Below are 17,684 nucleotides of genomic sequence, written 5' to 3'. Positions count from 1 at the left end.
CTCCTCGCAAACAGTTGGCGACCAAAGCGGCCAGGAAGAGCGCTCCAGCCACGGGCGGAGTGAAGAAGCCTCATCGCTACAGACCCGGCACTGTGGCTCTGAGGGAGATCCGCCGCTACCAGAAATCCACCGAGCTGCTGATCCGCAAACTGCCCTTCCAGCGCCTGGTGCGAGAGATCGCTCAGGACTTCAAGACCGACCTGCGCTTCCAGAGCTCGGCCGTCATGGCCCTGCAGGAGGCCAGCGAGGCTTACCTGGTCGGGCTGTTTGAGGACACCAACCTGTGCGCCATCCACGCCAAGCGAGTCACCATCATGCCCAAAGACATCCAGCTGGCCCGCCGCATCCGCGGGGAGCGCGCCTAAACCCGACCCGGCTTCAGCACCAAGTGCAACAAAGGCTCTTTTCAGAGCCAACAAATCGGCGATGGAAAGATCTGTGATCTCCTGGGTTGAAATAGCAGGGTCGTGAGAAATTTGCTTAGATGGGAAACGTATAAAGGGGAGGGAGCAGATATCAGACGGACAGGGACAGAATAAATACCTCACTCACATCCAAACACAAATTTCACTCACATTCTTAATTCAGTAATCGCTGATACAATAACAGCACATCAGTCAGCATCCGTTGTACAAATCTGGGTAAAATAACACAGACTGAGCCAGTGTTGTCCGAGGATGGGACGGTAAATAATATTAAGCGTCCCTGGTATTTCTGTATCGCACCCGCCCAGTTGGCAATTCTAACGGTTCTGGTATTTTGTCTCATTCACCAGACAAACTGCAAATTATAATCGATTGGAGGTTGGCGACATCTGCGGTCCGGAAGCGATTACTGCAACAATTGTAAACAATTTTACAACACCAAGTTATAGTCCAGCAATTTTATTTTAAATTCACAAGCTTTCGGAGATTTTCTCCTTCCTCAGGCAAATGTTTCAAGATCTCCTTGAAGCCTACGCATTTATACATATTGAACAATAATAAATGGTGTTTACAGACTGCCTCTGCAACTGCCCGTTGCCAAGGCAATCACCGTGTTCAGACAGAGAGGTGTTACCTGCAGAACCTCCGAATACACATTCAATAAAAAAACAAACAGGGAAAAAAAAACAGAGAAAAAAAAACACAGAGAGAGGCAGAAACATCCGGAAGGCAGAGAGAGCCAGCAAATGACCCATTATATTAAAAACAGATAACATTTGTTCGCTGGTGGGGTAACGTGTAGCGTGACATGAACCCAAGATCCCGGTTGAGGCCGTCCTCATGGGTGCGGAACTTGGCTATCAATTTCTGCTCGACGATTTTGCGTTGTCGTGTGTCTCGAAGGCCGCCTTGGAGTACGCTTACCCGAAGGTCGGTGGATGAATGTCCATGACTGCTGAAGTGTTCCCCGACTGGGAGGGAACCCTCCTGTTTGGCGATTGTTGCGCGGTGTCCGTTCATCCGTTGTCGCAGCGTCTGCATGGTCTCGCCAATGTACCATGCTCTGGGGCATCCTTTCCTGCAACGTATGAGGTAGACAACGTTGGCTGAGTCACAGGAGTATGAACCATGCACCTGGTGGGTGGTGTCATCTCGTGTGATGGTGGTATCTGTGTCGATGATCTGGCATGTCTTGCAGAGGTTACCGTGGCAGGGTTGTGTGGCGTCGTGGACGCTGTTCTCTTGAAAGCTAGGTAGTTTGCTGCGAACGATGGTCTGTTTGAGGTTGGGTGGCTGTTTAAAGGCGAGTAGTGGAGGTGTGGGGATGGCCATAGCGAGGTGTTTGTCCTCATTGATGACATGTTGAAGGCTGCGGAGAACATGGCGTAGTTTCTCCGCTCCGGGGAAGTACTGGACGACAAAGGGTACTCTGTTGGTTGCGTCCCGTGTTAGAACAGCGTCCACGACGCCACACAACCCTGCCACGGTAACCTCTGCAAGACATGCCAGATCATCGACACAGATACCACCATCACACGAGATGACACCACCCACCAGGTGCATGGTTCATACTCCTGTGACTCAGCCAACGTTGTCTACCTCATACGTTGCAGGAAAGGATGCCCCAGAGCATGGTACATTGGCGAGACCATGCAGACGCTGCGACAACGGATGAACGGACACCGCGCAACAATCGCCAAACAGGAGGGTTCCCTCCCAGTCGGGGAACACTTCAGCAGTCATGGACATTCATCCACCGACCTTCGGGTAAGCGTACTCCAAGGCGGCCTTCGAGACACACGACAACGCAAAATCGTCGAGCAGAAATTGATAGCCAAGTTCCGCACCCATGAGGACGGCCTCAACCGGGATCTTGGGTTCATGTCACGCTACACGTTACCCCACCAGCGAACAAATGTTATCTGTTTTTAATATAATGGGTCATTTGCTGGCTCTCTCTGCCTTCCGGATGTTTCTGCCTCTCTCTGTGTTTTTTTTTCTCTGTTTTTTTTTCCCTGTTTGTTTTTTTATTGAATGTGTATTCGGAGGTTCTGCAGGTAACACCTCTCTGTCTGAACACGGTGATTGCCTTGGCAACGGGCAGTTGCAGAGGCAGTCTGTAAACACCATTTATTATTGTTCAATATGTATAAATGCGTAGGCTTCAAGGAGATCTTGAAACATTTGCCTGAGGAAGGAGAAAATCTCCGAAAGCTTGTGAATTTAAAATAAAATTGCTGGACTATAACTTGGTGTTGTAAAATTGTTTACAATTGTCAACCCCAGTCCATCACCGGCATCTCCACATCATTACTGCAACAGACCGATATGGATGATTTGTGCATAACAAGTTATTGTTAGTTTCTCGAATCGGAATCAAGTCCTTTTGAAGTTAATACCTGAGCCCACAGACAGTCACCAGCCCTTTCATAGATACCGTGGGTGGCTCTGAAAAGAGCCTTTGGGTTATCAGGTTAAATCTTGGCCGCTTTACTTGCTCTTGGTGCTCACACTGCTGGTTTTCTTCGGCAGCAGCACGGCCTGGATATTAGGCAGCACCCCGCCCTGAGCGATGGTCACCCGTCCCAGCAGCTTGTTGAGCTCCTCGTCGTTGCGGATGGCCAGCTGCAGGTGTCTGGGGATGATGCGGGTCTTCTTGTTGTCCCGGGCCGCGTTACCGGCCAGCTCGAGGATTTCAGCCGTCAGATACTCGAGCACAGCAGCCAGATAGACCGGGGCTCCGGCACCCACACGTTCAGCATAGTTCCCCTTTCGCAGGAGCCTGTGAACACGGCCCACAGGGAACTGCAGTCCAGCCCGGGATGAGCGAGACTTGGCCTTGGCCCGAGCTTTACCGCCGGTTTTTCCTCTTCCAGACATTTCCACAATCTCACAAACACTTTCACAAAGAATGAAGAAATCCTCCCGCACTCGTCCTTCTTGTACCTTCTGGAGGAGTGCAGTGGGGGCACTTGTGATTGGTCCATCTGTTCTCAATCTCATTGGTTCAACGAACAGCCCAATCAGAGAGCTGTTTTATTCACCAATCAATAGCCGAATGAGAAAAGGACGGAAAATACCGAACTGAACCGTTTTTTTGGAATTTGAAAAGCCCGCCAATATTTCTGTAACACAAGAATCGGATTTAGTAAATAATGTCGCGAAAGACAAAAATTTAAATATCTCTCTCCTTTTACTCTGTTGTTCCACATTTCCCGTCACAACTTCCAGAACCTTATACATTCCAGTTAAAATCCGGCTTCATTAACCGTTCATTTTCAATCGGGCGGGAATAAAGACCCATTTTGTAACGAGACAGATTCCAGCTCAATCTTTGTGAAAGGAACAAACGACAGATTGTGGATTGATCCCTGTTCGCAGGAGCTGCATCGCGATCGAAACCGGAGCCGGGACTCCTGGTGTAAGGAGTCGAACAGTAACAGATCCTTTAGATTATTCTGTACTCGGTGTGAAGTCCCTTTCAAGGCTGTTGCTTTACAAAGGATTGCGGTTCTGAAAGTGATATTCCCGAATAATGAACAAACAAACGTGAAAAGGAGAAAAAAATGACTGAAGTCTAATCCACCCCCTTAAAACGGCTCTTAATGGGCAGTAGCGGGGGAAGGGTCGGAATATGAACGAGAACGAGAGGATCAGTGACACGTTTTTGTTTATTGGGACTAAATAAAAAAGCAACACACAGATTATAACCGGCAGTGATGATGAGAATCTACTAGATTTCAAGAGAAATTAGAAAAGCACAAGAGTTATAGAAAAACAGTTAGTATCAAACATTCTACAGTAAAATGATTCCATACAGAGGGGTCGTTACAGCGTCTTCAGAGAGACTGTGGGTGGCTCTTAAAAGAGCCTTTGTGTTCATTTTTTTCAGTGCACTGTGGAGTTTTACTTGGAGCTGGTGTACTTGGTCACCGCCTTCGTCCCTTCCGATACGGCGTGTTTGGCCAGTTCCCCGGGCAGCAGCAGGCGCACGGCGGTCTGGATCTCCCGGGAGCTGATGGTCGCCCGCTTGTTGTAATGGGCCAGGCGGGAAGCCTCACCCGCGATGCGCTCGAAAATATCGTTCACAAAGGAGTTCATGATGCTCATGGCCTTGGAGGAGATGCCGGTGTCGGGGTGAACCTGCTTCATCACTTTGTAGATGTAGATGGAGTAACTCTCCTTCCTCGACTTTCTCCGCTTCTTGCCGCCCTTGGCTGGTGCTTTACTCAAGGTTTTCTTGGCGCCCTTCTTGGGAGCTGCTTTCTTGTCCTCAGGCATTTTCAAACTCAATTTCAGACCCAGGAATGACCCAAATCCGCTCCGAACTCGGATTAAATAGGCAGCCCCACAGCCCTATGCTAATGAGGGATGGAGGAAGGCATTGATTGTGATTGGGTCATTCGGAGTGATACAACGTCACCTTTTCCATTCACTCTCTGATTGGATATCTGAAGAAACCAATCAGATTTAATACCTGGCACCAATCACAAACACGCTCACACTGCACATTGTCCGGTTTGAGCAATTTGTTCCGAACTGTTGCAGTTCTGCTTCCGGCCTGTAGATGTCCCCAAACCCCGGGACATTGAAGTTTGCAGGTGAGAGAGGGACAGAAGATAAACTCATTCTTCACATTATATTGTACGGGTGGGATTTAGAAAAACTGGAAATTGGAAACATTTGGTTGGACCAAATGTTGGTTGCATGCTGTATTAAATTCTTGTAATTAATTTAGGTGTATAGTCTATACTGACGAAGAATCCAACAAAATACAAGAAGACTTTAATAAGCTTGATGAAAGGCGGTTTAAATGGCCATTGAATTTCAATATAGAAAGGTGTGAGATGGTGCATTTTGCTCGGGGGAATAAGGAGGCCTCATACTGCTTGGAAAATAAGAGTCTAAATGTGGTAGAAGAGCGAAGGGATTTCGGGGTACAGATTGACAAATCATTAAAAGTAGCAACACAGGTTGATGAGGCCACAGAAAGCAAACACAGCACTGGGGTTTATTTCTGGAGGAATAGAATTGAAAAGCAGATAAGTTATGTTGAACTGTAATTTAAACTTTCAAACCTTCTGTCAAACTGTTAAACATTCCCTTTCTGAGATCCGTGCTGACTATTCTTTATTATATTTTCGGTTTCTAGATGTTTTTCGATTGCTTCATTGAGTAAAAGATTCCATGATCATTCCTACCACCGACCTTTTGTTAACTGGCCTATAGTTCCCTGGACTTGTTCTATCTCCTGTTTCAAAATATATGAATCACATTAACTATCATCCTGCCCTTTGGCACTATTCGTTTTTAGACATATAAGAACATAAGAAATTGGAGCAGGAGTAGGCCAATCGGCCCCTCGAGCCTGCTCCGCCATTCAATAAGATCATGGCTGATCTGATCCCAACCACAAATCTAAAGAACACAAGAAGTCGGAGCAGGACCCGGCCACATAGCCCCTGGGCCCTCTCCGCCACCCACAGGGCATTGACCGATCCGAACTCAGCTTCATGTCCAATTTCCTGCCTGCTCCCCATAACCCCTAATTCCCTTTACTTCTAGGAAACTGTCTATTTCTGTTTTAAATTTATCTAATGATGTAGCTTCCACAGCTTCCTGGGGCAGCAAATTCCACAGTCCTACCACCCTCTGAGTGAAGAAGTTTCTCCTCATCTCAGTTTTGAAAGAGCAGCCCCTTATTCTAAGATTATGCCCCCTAGTTCTAGTTTCACCCATCTTTGGGAACATCCTTACTGCATCCACCCGATCAAGACCCTTCACAATATTATATGTTTCAATAAGATCGCCTCTCATTCTTCTGAACTCCAATGAGTAGAGTCCCAATCTACTCAACCTCTCCTCATATGTCCGCCCCCTCATCCCCGGGATTAACCGAGTGAACCTTCTTTGTACTGCCTCGAGAGCAAGTATGTCTTTTCTTAAGTATGGAGACCAAAACTGTATGCAGTATTCCAGGTGCGGTCTCACCAATACCTTATATAACTGCAGCAATACCTCCTTGTTTTTATATTCTATCCCCCTAGCAATAAAAGCCAACATTCCGTTGGCTTTCTTGATCACCTGCTGCACCTGCATACCAACTTTTTGATTTTCTTGCACTAGGACCCCCAGATCCCTTTGTACTGCAGTACTTTCCAGTCTCTCGCCATTAAGAAAATAACTTGCTCTCTGATTTTTCCTGCCAAAGTGCATAACCTCACATTTTCCAATATTATATTGCATCTGCCAAATCTCCGCCCACTCACCCAGCCTGTCTATATCCCCTTGCAGGTTTTTTATGTCCTCCTCACTCTCTACTTTCCCTCCCATCTTTGTATCATCTGCAAATTTTGATATGTTGCACTCGGTCCCCTCCTCCAAATCGTTAATATAGATTGTAAAGAGTTGGGGACCCAGCACCGACCCCTGTGGAACACCACTGGTTACTGGTTGCCAGTCCGAAAATGAACCATTTATCCCAACTCTCTGCTTCCTGTTTGATAACCAATCCTCCACCCATGCCAGAATATTACCCCCAATCCCGTGATTTTTTATCTTAAGTAATAATCTTTTATGTGGCACCTTGTCGAATGCCTTCTGGAAGTCTAAATACACTACGTCCACTGGTTCCCCTTTATCCACCCTATACGTTATATCCTCGAAGAACTCAAGCAAATTTGTCAGACATTTGATGATTTTTTTTCTATATATGTAACAGTGCCTCTGCTATCTCTTCCCTTGCTTCATTTAATATGTGCGGATGCAATCCATCTGGACCAGATTAACCACCCTTTCTAACTTAAATGTCTTGATATCTTTATTGACCTCTTCCTCTATATCATATTTACCCTGTTAATCTCCCTGGTAAATACTGAGGCAAAGTAACAATTCAATATTTCTGCCATTTCGCTGACATTACCTGTGAGTTTATCTTGTGCATCCCTTAGTGGCACTCAAACTATTCTGGTTTTCCTTTTGTTATTTTTGTGTCTGTGGAATAATTTACTATTTCTTTTTATATTCCTTGATAATTTGATTTCGTAGTTCCTGTTTGCTTCCCTAATTGTTTTTGTGACTTCTTCCTAACCTCTTCCTATTCGCTTTTGCCATCCTCTTATTTAATATCTATGAATGAGAAATTCTACGAGCTTTTTGTGTCTGTTCAGGGGCTGATGTTTGGAAACTATTTATTGTCTATGATTAAAGTACCAGAAACCCCAAACCCAAACTCCACAGAAACACTCGATTTTTCCCTCCTCGTCAAATAAGGCGCTATAATGGTGAGCAGAGCTGCCTTCCAAACAGTTCATTCCAACAGGTTTGAATCCCAGCACGCTGAATTCAGAATCACCAAGACTGGAACCGAATTTGATGATGTTCAGAGGGATAGTGTTTCGAAAACACAAACGGGTCTTATTTATATTTAAAAAAATACTTTGAAAGGTCATTTCTTTCCCCCATAACTTTGAATTTAACTCTTTCCCTTTGTATTATTATTTACACTGATCTGTACAGTGGATACGGGAAACAATTGCCCGGATTCAGTGAAATTAATAGATTTTCTGAAGTTTTTTCTCTCTGCTGATTCCCGTCCCTTATTTAAATTATGTCGGATTAACCTTTCTGATCTCTTGAAGGGTCATAGTCCTGAACCGTTAACCCGAGCTCCCCTTCTCCACATATGCTGCCGGACATGCTGAGTCTTTCCAGCATTTTTTTTTTCTCTCTATTTCATCCCTTTCACTTTTGACGGTCGCCATTAAAACTTCCAGCTTTGTGCTCAGTTTTTATTTGTGTTTTAGTTCGATTTATTTGAATTAATCTAATTCATGTCCTGAGAAATCAGACAGAAATATTGCGCAATGTAGAGTGAAATATAATGGGGCAAATTCACAACTTTTGAATCAACAAAACAAAAACTTTATTGTGAGTCAGTTGTCTTAATTTTTCACTGTCAAAATATTTTTTAAAAACAGAGTAGAAGTTACAGAGAGAAACTATTTCCTCACATTGCACTTTGTCCTGTTTCTGTAACGACAGAAAATGTGAATTTGTTCCACTCTGTTAGAGTTCTCGCTTACGGCCAGTCGATGTCAGACTGTATATTCATTCTGTATCTGTCAGCCTCCAGTACTGTCTGTGAGTGTGAGATTAATTCTCTACCTGTCATTCTCTGGTACTGTATGTGAGTGTGGGATTCATTCTGAATTTGTCAGTCTCTGGTACTTTGTGTGAGTGTGGGATTCATTCTGTATCTGTCAGTCTCTGGTACTTTGTGTGAGTGTGGGATTCATTCTGAACCTGTCAGTCTCTGGTACTTTGTGTGAGTGTGGGATTAATACTGAATTTGTCAGTCTCTGGTACTGTGTGTGAGTGTGGGATTCATTCTGTATCTGTCAGTCTCTGGTACTGTGTGGGATTCATTCTGTGACTGGAAGTCTCTGGAATTTTATCTCAGTGTGGGATTCATTCTGTAACTCAGTCTCTGGGACAAAGTGCAAGTCTGGATTCGTTCTGTATTCTTATTTCAGGATACAGCATGTTACTTGAAACTGTATCTTTACTTCATTAATGTTTGCACGGTCCTTTGTCCAGCATTATTTTTTAAATATGGATACACTTCTGTATTTTGTTTCAATCAAACAATGTGTGAGGTTTGGTGTAGGATTACATCTTAATCTCTTGAAAGACTATTGCAAATGATAATGTATATTTCGATATTTTACCGTGAAATTATTGATCTGGTATTTATTGTGTAGCTCAGTCTGCGCTAATGGAATTGATACTTTATCTTTCAGGCTGACACTTTGTGCTATATTTGGACTGGTATGTCAGGAATAACTCAGTCCGCAATAATGGAATTGATGCCATACCTTTCAGCATGAGTTTGAAGTAATTATTGGAATCGTTTGCAATGTGTAGCTTCGTCTACACTAATAGGATTCAGACTGTATGTTTCAATATGATAATATGTATATACGAATTTTGGACTGCATACAATATGTAGCTGGGTCTGTACTAATGGAATTCGTACTGTGCCTTTCAGTCTAATACCGTGTAATATATTTTGATTGGTTTGTAAGGTGTGGCTCAGTCTGCAATACTGGGATTGATACTGTATCTTTCAGCATGACCCTGAATGTGATTTTTGGACTCTATGTAATGTGTAGCTCAGTCTGCACTAATGGAATTGATAATGCATCTTTCAATCTGATACTGTATGAGAATTTTGGACTGGTAACAAATGTGTACCTCAGTCTGCAGTAATGAAATTGATACTGTATCTTTCATTACGATACTGTATTCGAATTTTGGACCATATATAATGTGTCGCTCAATCTGCACTGTTGGAATTAATACTGTATCTTTCAACCTGTCACTGAGATTTTTAGACCAGTATATGATGTGTCGCTCAGTCTGCACTAATGGGATTGATACTGTATCTTTCAGTCTGATACTGTGTGAGATTTGTATACTGGCATGTAACGTGTGGGTCAGTCGATACGAGTCAAATCGAAACTGTGTCTTTCAGTCTGACACTGAATGTGATTTCTGGACTGGCATCTACTGTGTACCTCAGTCTGCTGTAAAGGAATTGAAACTGTATATTTCAGTACGATACTGCATGTGAATTTTGCACTGGTATATAATGACCAGCTCAATCTGTATTAATGGAATTGATATTGTATCTTTCAATCTGATACTGTATGAGAATTTTGGACTGGTATCTAATGTGTACCTCAGTCTGCAGTAAAGGAATTGACACTGTACATTTCATTCTGACACTATGAAGTCTGTGGACATATATGTGAGTCAAATATGGGTAACATCTGAACTGGTATCTAATTTGTATCTCAGTGTACACTATTGGCATGAATACTGCATCTTTAAACTCATAATGTGTGTGAGTTGTGGGCTGGTATTTAATTTGAATCTCGGGGTACACTATTGTGATTCATTCTGTATCTATCAATCGGTCCCATGTGTCAGTTCTAACTGGTATTTAATTTGTAGCTAAGGCTGAACTAATGTGAGATTAACACAATGCCTTTCAATCTGATACTGGGTGTGATTTTGGACTGGGAATTATTTATCTGCCGGTCAGCGGTACTGAGTTGTTTAGAAATGGAAATTCCGTCTGTCTCTCCTGCTCTGTTTGACTGTTGGATTGGGATCAGTGTGGGACTGACTATTTCTGCTGTGTGAGACTGTGGAACTGATGACTTGTCTGTGTCTCTGTGCTCTGTGAGTGATAATGTACATACTGTGTGTGAGAAGGAGCAGGCTGCACTGTTCCTTGCGGAGGAAACATCACACTGATTCTGGGTCCTTCAAGTATTTGCCTGTAGAAAGAGAAATTAAGTCTTGTAACTCAAGAACAGGTGAGGTAGAAAATACAAAAGTGATCAATTGAATCTCTCTGTTAATAATCATTGTAATATCCACAAATGAAAACCAGTGATACAAACAGTGTCAGTGTCTGACTCCACTGCAGTACTGCAGCACTCAGCTTCTGTACACCAGGTGTGTTGGGCTGTTTTACAACAATTTAGTGACATCCAGACACAATCCAACACCTTCGCTGATCCATGAATGGGACGACCCGATGGGGCGGGGACCTTTGCACAGGTCAGGCTTCTAATCCCCTCTCCATGATGGGGCTAACAGTTCAACCAAAACCACAGAGCCGCTGTTTAAAATGTGTCCTTCATATTTCTCACATGATGCCTGCAATAGATGCTCTTTGTATAACTCCCCACATCCTTACTGTCCGGCTCTGTTTACTGTTCAATCACAAACAGGGCAGGTAGAAAAAAAATCTGATTTAGTACCTGGCACCAATCACAAACACGCTCACACTGCACATTGTCCGGTTTCAGCAATTTGTTCCGAACTGTTGCAGTTCTGCTTCCGGCCAGTAGATGTTCCCAAATCCCGGATCATTGAAGTTTGCAGATGAGAGAGGGACAGAAGATCAACTCATTCTTCACATTATATTGCACGAGTGGGATTTAGAAAAACTGGGAATGGAGACGAGCTGTTGGACCAAACACTACTTGCAACGCTGTTTTAAATTCTTGTAATTAATTTCGGGTATATTGTCTATATCGAGGAAGACTACGACAAAATCAGCTTGCAGAACGGCCGTGTAAATGGCCATTGAATTTCAATATAGAAAGGTGTGAGCTGGTGCATTTTGCCAGGGGGATTAAGGAGGCCACATACTGCTTGGAAATTAAGAGTCTAAACGGGACAGAGGAGCAATGTAAATCATCCTGAGAAATTAGAGAGAAATACTGCACAATGTAAGTGAAAAATAATGGGTCAAATTCACAACTATCGAATGAGTAAAACAAAAAAATTATTATGAATCAATTGACTTCATTTTTCACTATCAAAATGTGCAAAAATACGAGAATAAAAGTTACAGACAGAAACTTTCCTCACATTGCACATTGTCCTGTTTCTGTAACCACGACAGGAAATGTGAATTGGTTCCGCTCTTTTACAGTTCTCGCTTACGTCCAGTAGAGGTCAGTCTCTGGTACTGTGTCTGGTGGGGTTTATTCTGTATCTGTCAGACTCTGTTTTTGAGTGTGAGCATGGGGTATATTCTGCATCTGTCAGTTTCAGGTACTGCATATAAGTGATGGGTTCATTCTGTATCAGTCAGTCTCTGGTACTATGTGTGAGTGTGGAATTAACTCTGCAACTGTCAATCTCTGGTGTTGTATCTGAGTGTGGGATACATTCTGTATCTGTAAATCTCTGCTGCTTTATCTCAGTTTGGGATTCATTCTGTAATTCAGTCTCTGAGACAATGTGCAAGTCTGGATTCATTCTGTATTCTTATTTCAGTTTACAGCATTGTATTTGAAACTGTATCTTTAACACTTTAAATGATATAGTTCTTCATCGTGTATTTAATCTGTAAATATTAATTTTCTTCAATCAAACAACGTGTGTGAGTTTTGGAGTGGGATCACATCTTAATCTCTGAACTCTATTGTGAATGATAATGTACCTTTCAATCTGTTCACAGTGAAATTATTGGACTGGTATGTAGTGTGCAGCTCAGTCTGCACTGATGGAATTAATTCTGTATCTGAGTCGAACACTGTATGAGATTTTTGAACTGGTATTAAATGTAGCTCATCCTGCACTAAAGGAGTGGATACTGTCTCTATCAGTCTGATACTGTATGAGATTTTTGGCCTGGAATGTGAGATGTAGCTCAGTCTGCACTAATGGAAGTGATACTGAATCTTTCAATGTGATATTCTATGAGATTTTTGGACTGGTGTGTCACATGTACCTCAGTCTGTGCTAATGGAATTGATATTGTATCTTTGAGTCTGATACTCTTTGAGATTCTTGGACTGCTATATCATGTGTGGTTCAGTCTGCACTAATGAAATTAATACTGTATCTTTCAGCCTAATATTGTATGAGATTTTCGGACTGATATGTAATGTGTAGTTCAGTCTGTGCTAATAGAATTGATACTGAATCTTCCAGTCATCATTTATGAGATTGTTGGACTGCCATGTAATCTGTGTCTCAGTCTGTGATAATAGAATTGAAACTACATCTTCCAGTCTGATCATTTATGAGGTTTTTGGACTTGTGTGTAACGTGTAGCTCAGTCTGTACCAATGGTATTGATACTGTATGTTTCAGTATAATACTGTATGAGTATTTTGCAATGTATATAAAATGTAGCTCAGTCTGCACTAATGGAATTGATACTGCATCTTTCAATCAGGCACTATGAGGTTTTTGGACTGGTATCTGATGTGCAACTCAGTCTGCAGTAACATGACTGTGAGATTAATTCTGTGTCTGTCAATCGGTGGTACTGTGTGTGAGTGTGTGATTAATTCTTTATCTCTCAGTCCCTGGTATTGTGTGTGAGTGTGGGATTCAGTCTGTATCTGTCAATCTCTGGTACTGTGTGTGGGTGTGGGGTTCATTCTGTATCTGTCAGTCTCTGGTTCTGTGTTTGAGTGTGGGATTCATTCTGTATCTGTCAGTCTCTGGTACTGTATGTGAGTGTGGGATTAATTGTGTTCCTATCGGTCTCTGGTTGTGTGTGTGTGTGTGTGTGTGCGCGCGCGCGCGCGTGTATGAGTGATTCATTCTGTTTCTGTTTGTATCTGGTGCTGTAAGTGAGTGAGATATTCATTCCATACCTCTTAATTTCTGATACAGTATGTGAGTGATATAAATTCTGTATCTGTCAGTCTGTACCACAGTGTGTGAGTGCGGCATTCACTCTGGATCTGCCAGTCACTGGTACATTGAGTGAGCATGGGATTCATTGTACATGTCAGTCTCTGGCACTGTATCTGAGTGTGAGATTCATTCATTATATTTAAGTAAATTGTATCTCCGTTTATTGTACGGCATTCAAAACTGTACTTTAATACCTTAATGTATGAATATGTTCCCCAATCTTTTATTGGTAGATACTGATACACTTCAAAATGTAATGTTGCAGGTTATAATCAGAGAATGTGGGCACTTTTTGGAATTCTATTAAATCTGTATCGATGGAAACACAATTGTGATTTGGTGTGTCTTCCAAACTGATATGGTGACATTTTTGAACTTGTATATAATGTGTAGCTCAGTCTGTGTGAATGGAATACTGTATATTTCAGTCTGAATCTGTGTCAGTTTTTTTGTAGTGATATGTAATGTGTAGATCAGTCTGCACCAATGGAATTGATAATGTATCTTTCAATCTGACATTATGAGATATTTGGTCTGGTATGTTAAGTGTAAATCAGCCTGTACTAATGCAGGTGACTGTGAGATTCATTTGGGATCTCTCAGTCTCTGGTACTGTGTGTGATTGTGGGATAGATTCTGTATCTGTCACACTCTGGTACTCTTTGTGAGTGCGGGATTCACTCTGTATATACCTTCTCTAGTACTGTGAGTGGGATTCATTCTGTATATACCTTCTCTAGTACTGTGTGTGGGATTCACTCTGTATATACCTTCTCTCGTACTGTGTGTGGTATTCATGCTGTATATACCTTCTCTAGTAATGTGTGTGGGATTCACTTTGTATATACCTTCTCTAGTACTGTGTGTGGGATTCACTCTGTATATACCTTCTCTAGTACTGTGAGTGGGGTTCACTCTGTATATACCTTCTCTAGTACTGTGTGTGGGATTCACTCTGTATATACCTTCTCTAGTACTGTGTGTGGGATTCATTCTGTATATACCTTCTCTAGTACTGTGTGTGGGATTCACTCTGTATATACCTTCTCTAGTACTGTGTGTGGCATTCAGTCTGTATACACCTTCTCTGGTACTGTGTGTGGAAATTATACTGTATATACCTTCTCTGGTACTGTGTGCAGGATTCACTCTGTATATACCTTCTCTGGTACTATGTGTGGCATTCATTCTGTACATACCTATTCTATTACTGTGTGTGGCATTCACTCTGTATTATCCTTCTCTATTACTGTGTGTGGGATTCAATCTGTATATACCTTCTCTATTACTGTGTGTGGGATTCACTCTGTATATACCTTCTCCAGTACTGTGTGTGGGATTCACTCTGTATATACCTTCTCCAGTAATGTGTGTGGGATTCACTCTGTATATACCTTCTCCAGTACTGTGTGTGGGATTCATTCTGTATATACCTTCTCTTGTGCTGTGTGTGGGATTCATTCTGTATATACCTTCTCTAGTGCTGTGTGTGGGATTCATTCTGTATACACCTTCTCTAGTGCTGTGTGTGGGATTCATTCTGTATACACCTTCTCTCGTGCTGTCTGTGGGATTTACTCTGTATATACCATCTCTAGAACTGTGTGTGGGATTCACTCTGTATATACCTTCTCGAGTACTGTGTGTGGGATTCACTCTGTATATACCTTCTCTGGTACTGTGTGTGGGATTCACTCTGTATATACCTTCTCTGGTACTGTGTGTGGGTTTCTGTCTGTATATACCTTCTCTAGTGCTGTGTGTGTGTGTTGTATTATTTCCACATATGCAGTTTCTCATACTGTAGGTTAGTTTGGGATTCTTTCTGTATCTCAGTCTCAGGTAGCTTGTGTGAGTGTGGGATTCATACTTTACCTGTCAGTCTCTGGTGCTGTGTGTGAGTGTGGGATTCACTTTTAGTATCTGTCAGTCTCTGGTATTGTATGTGAGTTTGAGATTCCTTCTGCATGTCTCAGTCTCTGGTACGGTTTGCGAGTGTGGGATTCATTCTGTGTCTGTAAAATTATTCTCTGTTTGTATTATAGCGTTCAATAATTTAGCTTTAATATCTTAATGTTTAAATAGTTTTTCTCATTATTTAATTTGTAAATATGGATGCACTTTCGGATAAGATGCTGGAGGTTTTTAATCAGATAATTTGTGTGCTTTTTGGACTATGATTAAATCTGTATCTCTGAACACAAATTTGAATGATAATGTATCTTTCAAACTGATATGATTACATTTTTGGACTGCTGTGTAATGTGTATCTCAGTCTGCACTAATAGAATTGATACTGTATCTTTAAATCTCATACCATGATTGCATTATAAACTGATATCTAATTTGTTTCTCATGTTACGCTGTCACAGCATTTCTCAATCTGACACTGGATGAGAGTTTTGGACCAGTATGCAATTTGTATCTCATGCTACACTATTCGAATGGATACGACATGTATTAAACTCACATGTGTGTGAGAGTTCTGGTCAAGTATTCAATTTGAATCTCGGGTTAAATTATTGCAATTCATTACGTACCTTTCAATCGGGCACCATGTGTGATTACTATCTGGTATTTAATTCGTAGCTACTGTTAACCTACTGTGGGATTGACAATCTTAAAGCATGATTTTGGACTGGGATTTTTGTATCTACCTGTCAGTGGTACTGAGTTAGGGGGAAATGGAAACAGCGTCTGCCTCACCTGCTCTGTTTCCGTGTTGGATTGAAAATGTGCCTCCGGATATTGGGATCAGTTTGTGACTGACTGCTTCTGCTGTCTGAGACTGTGGAACTGATGACCTGTCTGTGTCTCCGTGAATGATAACGTACCTACTGTGTGTGAGGAGGAGCTGGCTGCACTGTTCCTTGTGCCTAGGATGGAGGAAGCATCACATTTATTCTTGGCCCTTCAAGTATTTTTCTGTCAGAAGAAAAAAGTAACTGTTGTAACTCCAGAACCAGTGAGGTAGAAAATACAAAAGTGATAAGTTTAATAGCTCTGTTAATGATAATTATGTAAATCAGCGATACAAACAGTGTCAGTGTCTGACTCCACTGCAGTACTGCAGCACTCAGCTTCTGCACACCAGGTGTGTTGGGCTGTTTTACAACAATTTAGTGACATCCAGACTCAACCCAACCCCTGCACTGATCCATGAATGGGACTACCCGATGGGGCGGGGACTTTGTACAGGTCAGGTTTCTAATTCCCTCTCCCAGGAGAATAACCTTTCAACAGAAATATAACAGCAGTTGTTTAAATTGTGTCCTTCACACTTCTCACCTGGTGCCTTCAATAGATGCTCTTTGTATAAGTCCACACATCATTACTGTCCGACTCTGTTTCCAATCTTCACTCTCCAAAAACAACAAACAGGGTGAGACTGGAACTAAACCTGGAACATTCACTACTGGTCTGGGGAGAGAAAGCAGCAATGATTTTAAATAGCAGTTTCTTCCCATTCTGTCTCCCTTCCCCTGGACACACCCTGTACACCCAAAGCCCGAGAATGACCTCTCCCTTCCCCCTCTCACTCCATGTTCCGGGACAAGTTCCTGATCCACTCCGCCTCTTATGAAAAGCCCCCGGACTCCCCCTGACCTTCCCCCGGACTCAATGCCGATCTCTGAGTCCATCTGCGGACACGGTCCCGAAGCGATGAGCTGCTGTAACGAGGCTGCTCTTTGCTCCCTTCCCCCGGGGGCCGTGATCTCTCCATTCCCGGCTGTTTTAAACCATCTTCTTCCGCTCACTGAGGGAATGGCCCCAATAGGCCGAGCAGGGGGAGGGGAGCGCGCATGCGCTCTTCCGCTCACCAACAAGCAGCACGGGGGGCGGCGCTGAGTCACGCATGCGCAGATATCTGGTTTAATTCCCAATACAAAAATCGGTGGAAACTTTCCCCAATTGGAATTTTTCAGAGTCTGAGCAAAGGAAGTGGGACTGGGGGAAAGGTCAGAGGGAATGGGGTCCACAGGCTGTGCAGGAACAGGCACCAGAATGGGAAACAGATGG

General features: G+C 42.7%; 1 protein-coding gene and 1 long non-coding RNA gene across 2 annotated transcripts; both read right to left on the bottom strand.

The window, feature by feature from the left end:
• Positions 1–2,915: 2,915 nt before the first annotated feature.
• On the bottom strand, positions 2,916–3,305 carry LOC137317929 (histone H2A.J). Its single transcript, XM_067980930.1, has one exon. It carries the CDS (start codon positions 3,303–3,305, stop codon positions 2,916–2,918), a length of 390 nt encoding a protein of 129 aa, XP_067837031.1.
• Positions 3,306–8,363: 5,058 nt separating this feature from the next.
• LOC137317939 (uncharacterized) lies at positions 8,364–17,170 on the bottom strand. Its single transcript, XR_010961786.1, has 3 exons — positions 16,953–17,170; positions 16,499–16,589; positions 8,364–10,771 (listed from the first exon to the last, which is right to left on the bottom strand). It is a non-coding gene; the product is annotated as an uncharacterized lncRNA (long non-coding RNA).
• Positions 17,171–17,684: the final 514 nt, after the last annotated feature.

Source organism: Heptranchias perlo, unplaced genomic scaffold (genome assembly GCF_035084215.1).
Source record: "Heptranchias perlo isolate sHepPer1 unplaced genomic scaffold, sHepPer1.hap1 HAP1_SCAFFOLD_64, whole genome shotgun sequence".
In the NCBI taxonomy this organism is placed as follows: Eukaryota; Metazoa; Chordata; class Chondrichthyes; order Hexanchiformes; family Hexanchidae; genus Heptranchias; species Heptranchias perlo.
Note: the sequence above shows the minus strand (reverse complement) of the source record. Positions and strands in the feature narration are given on the sequence as shown.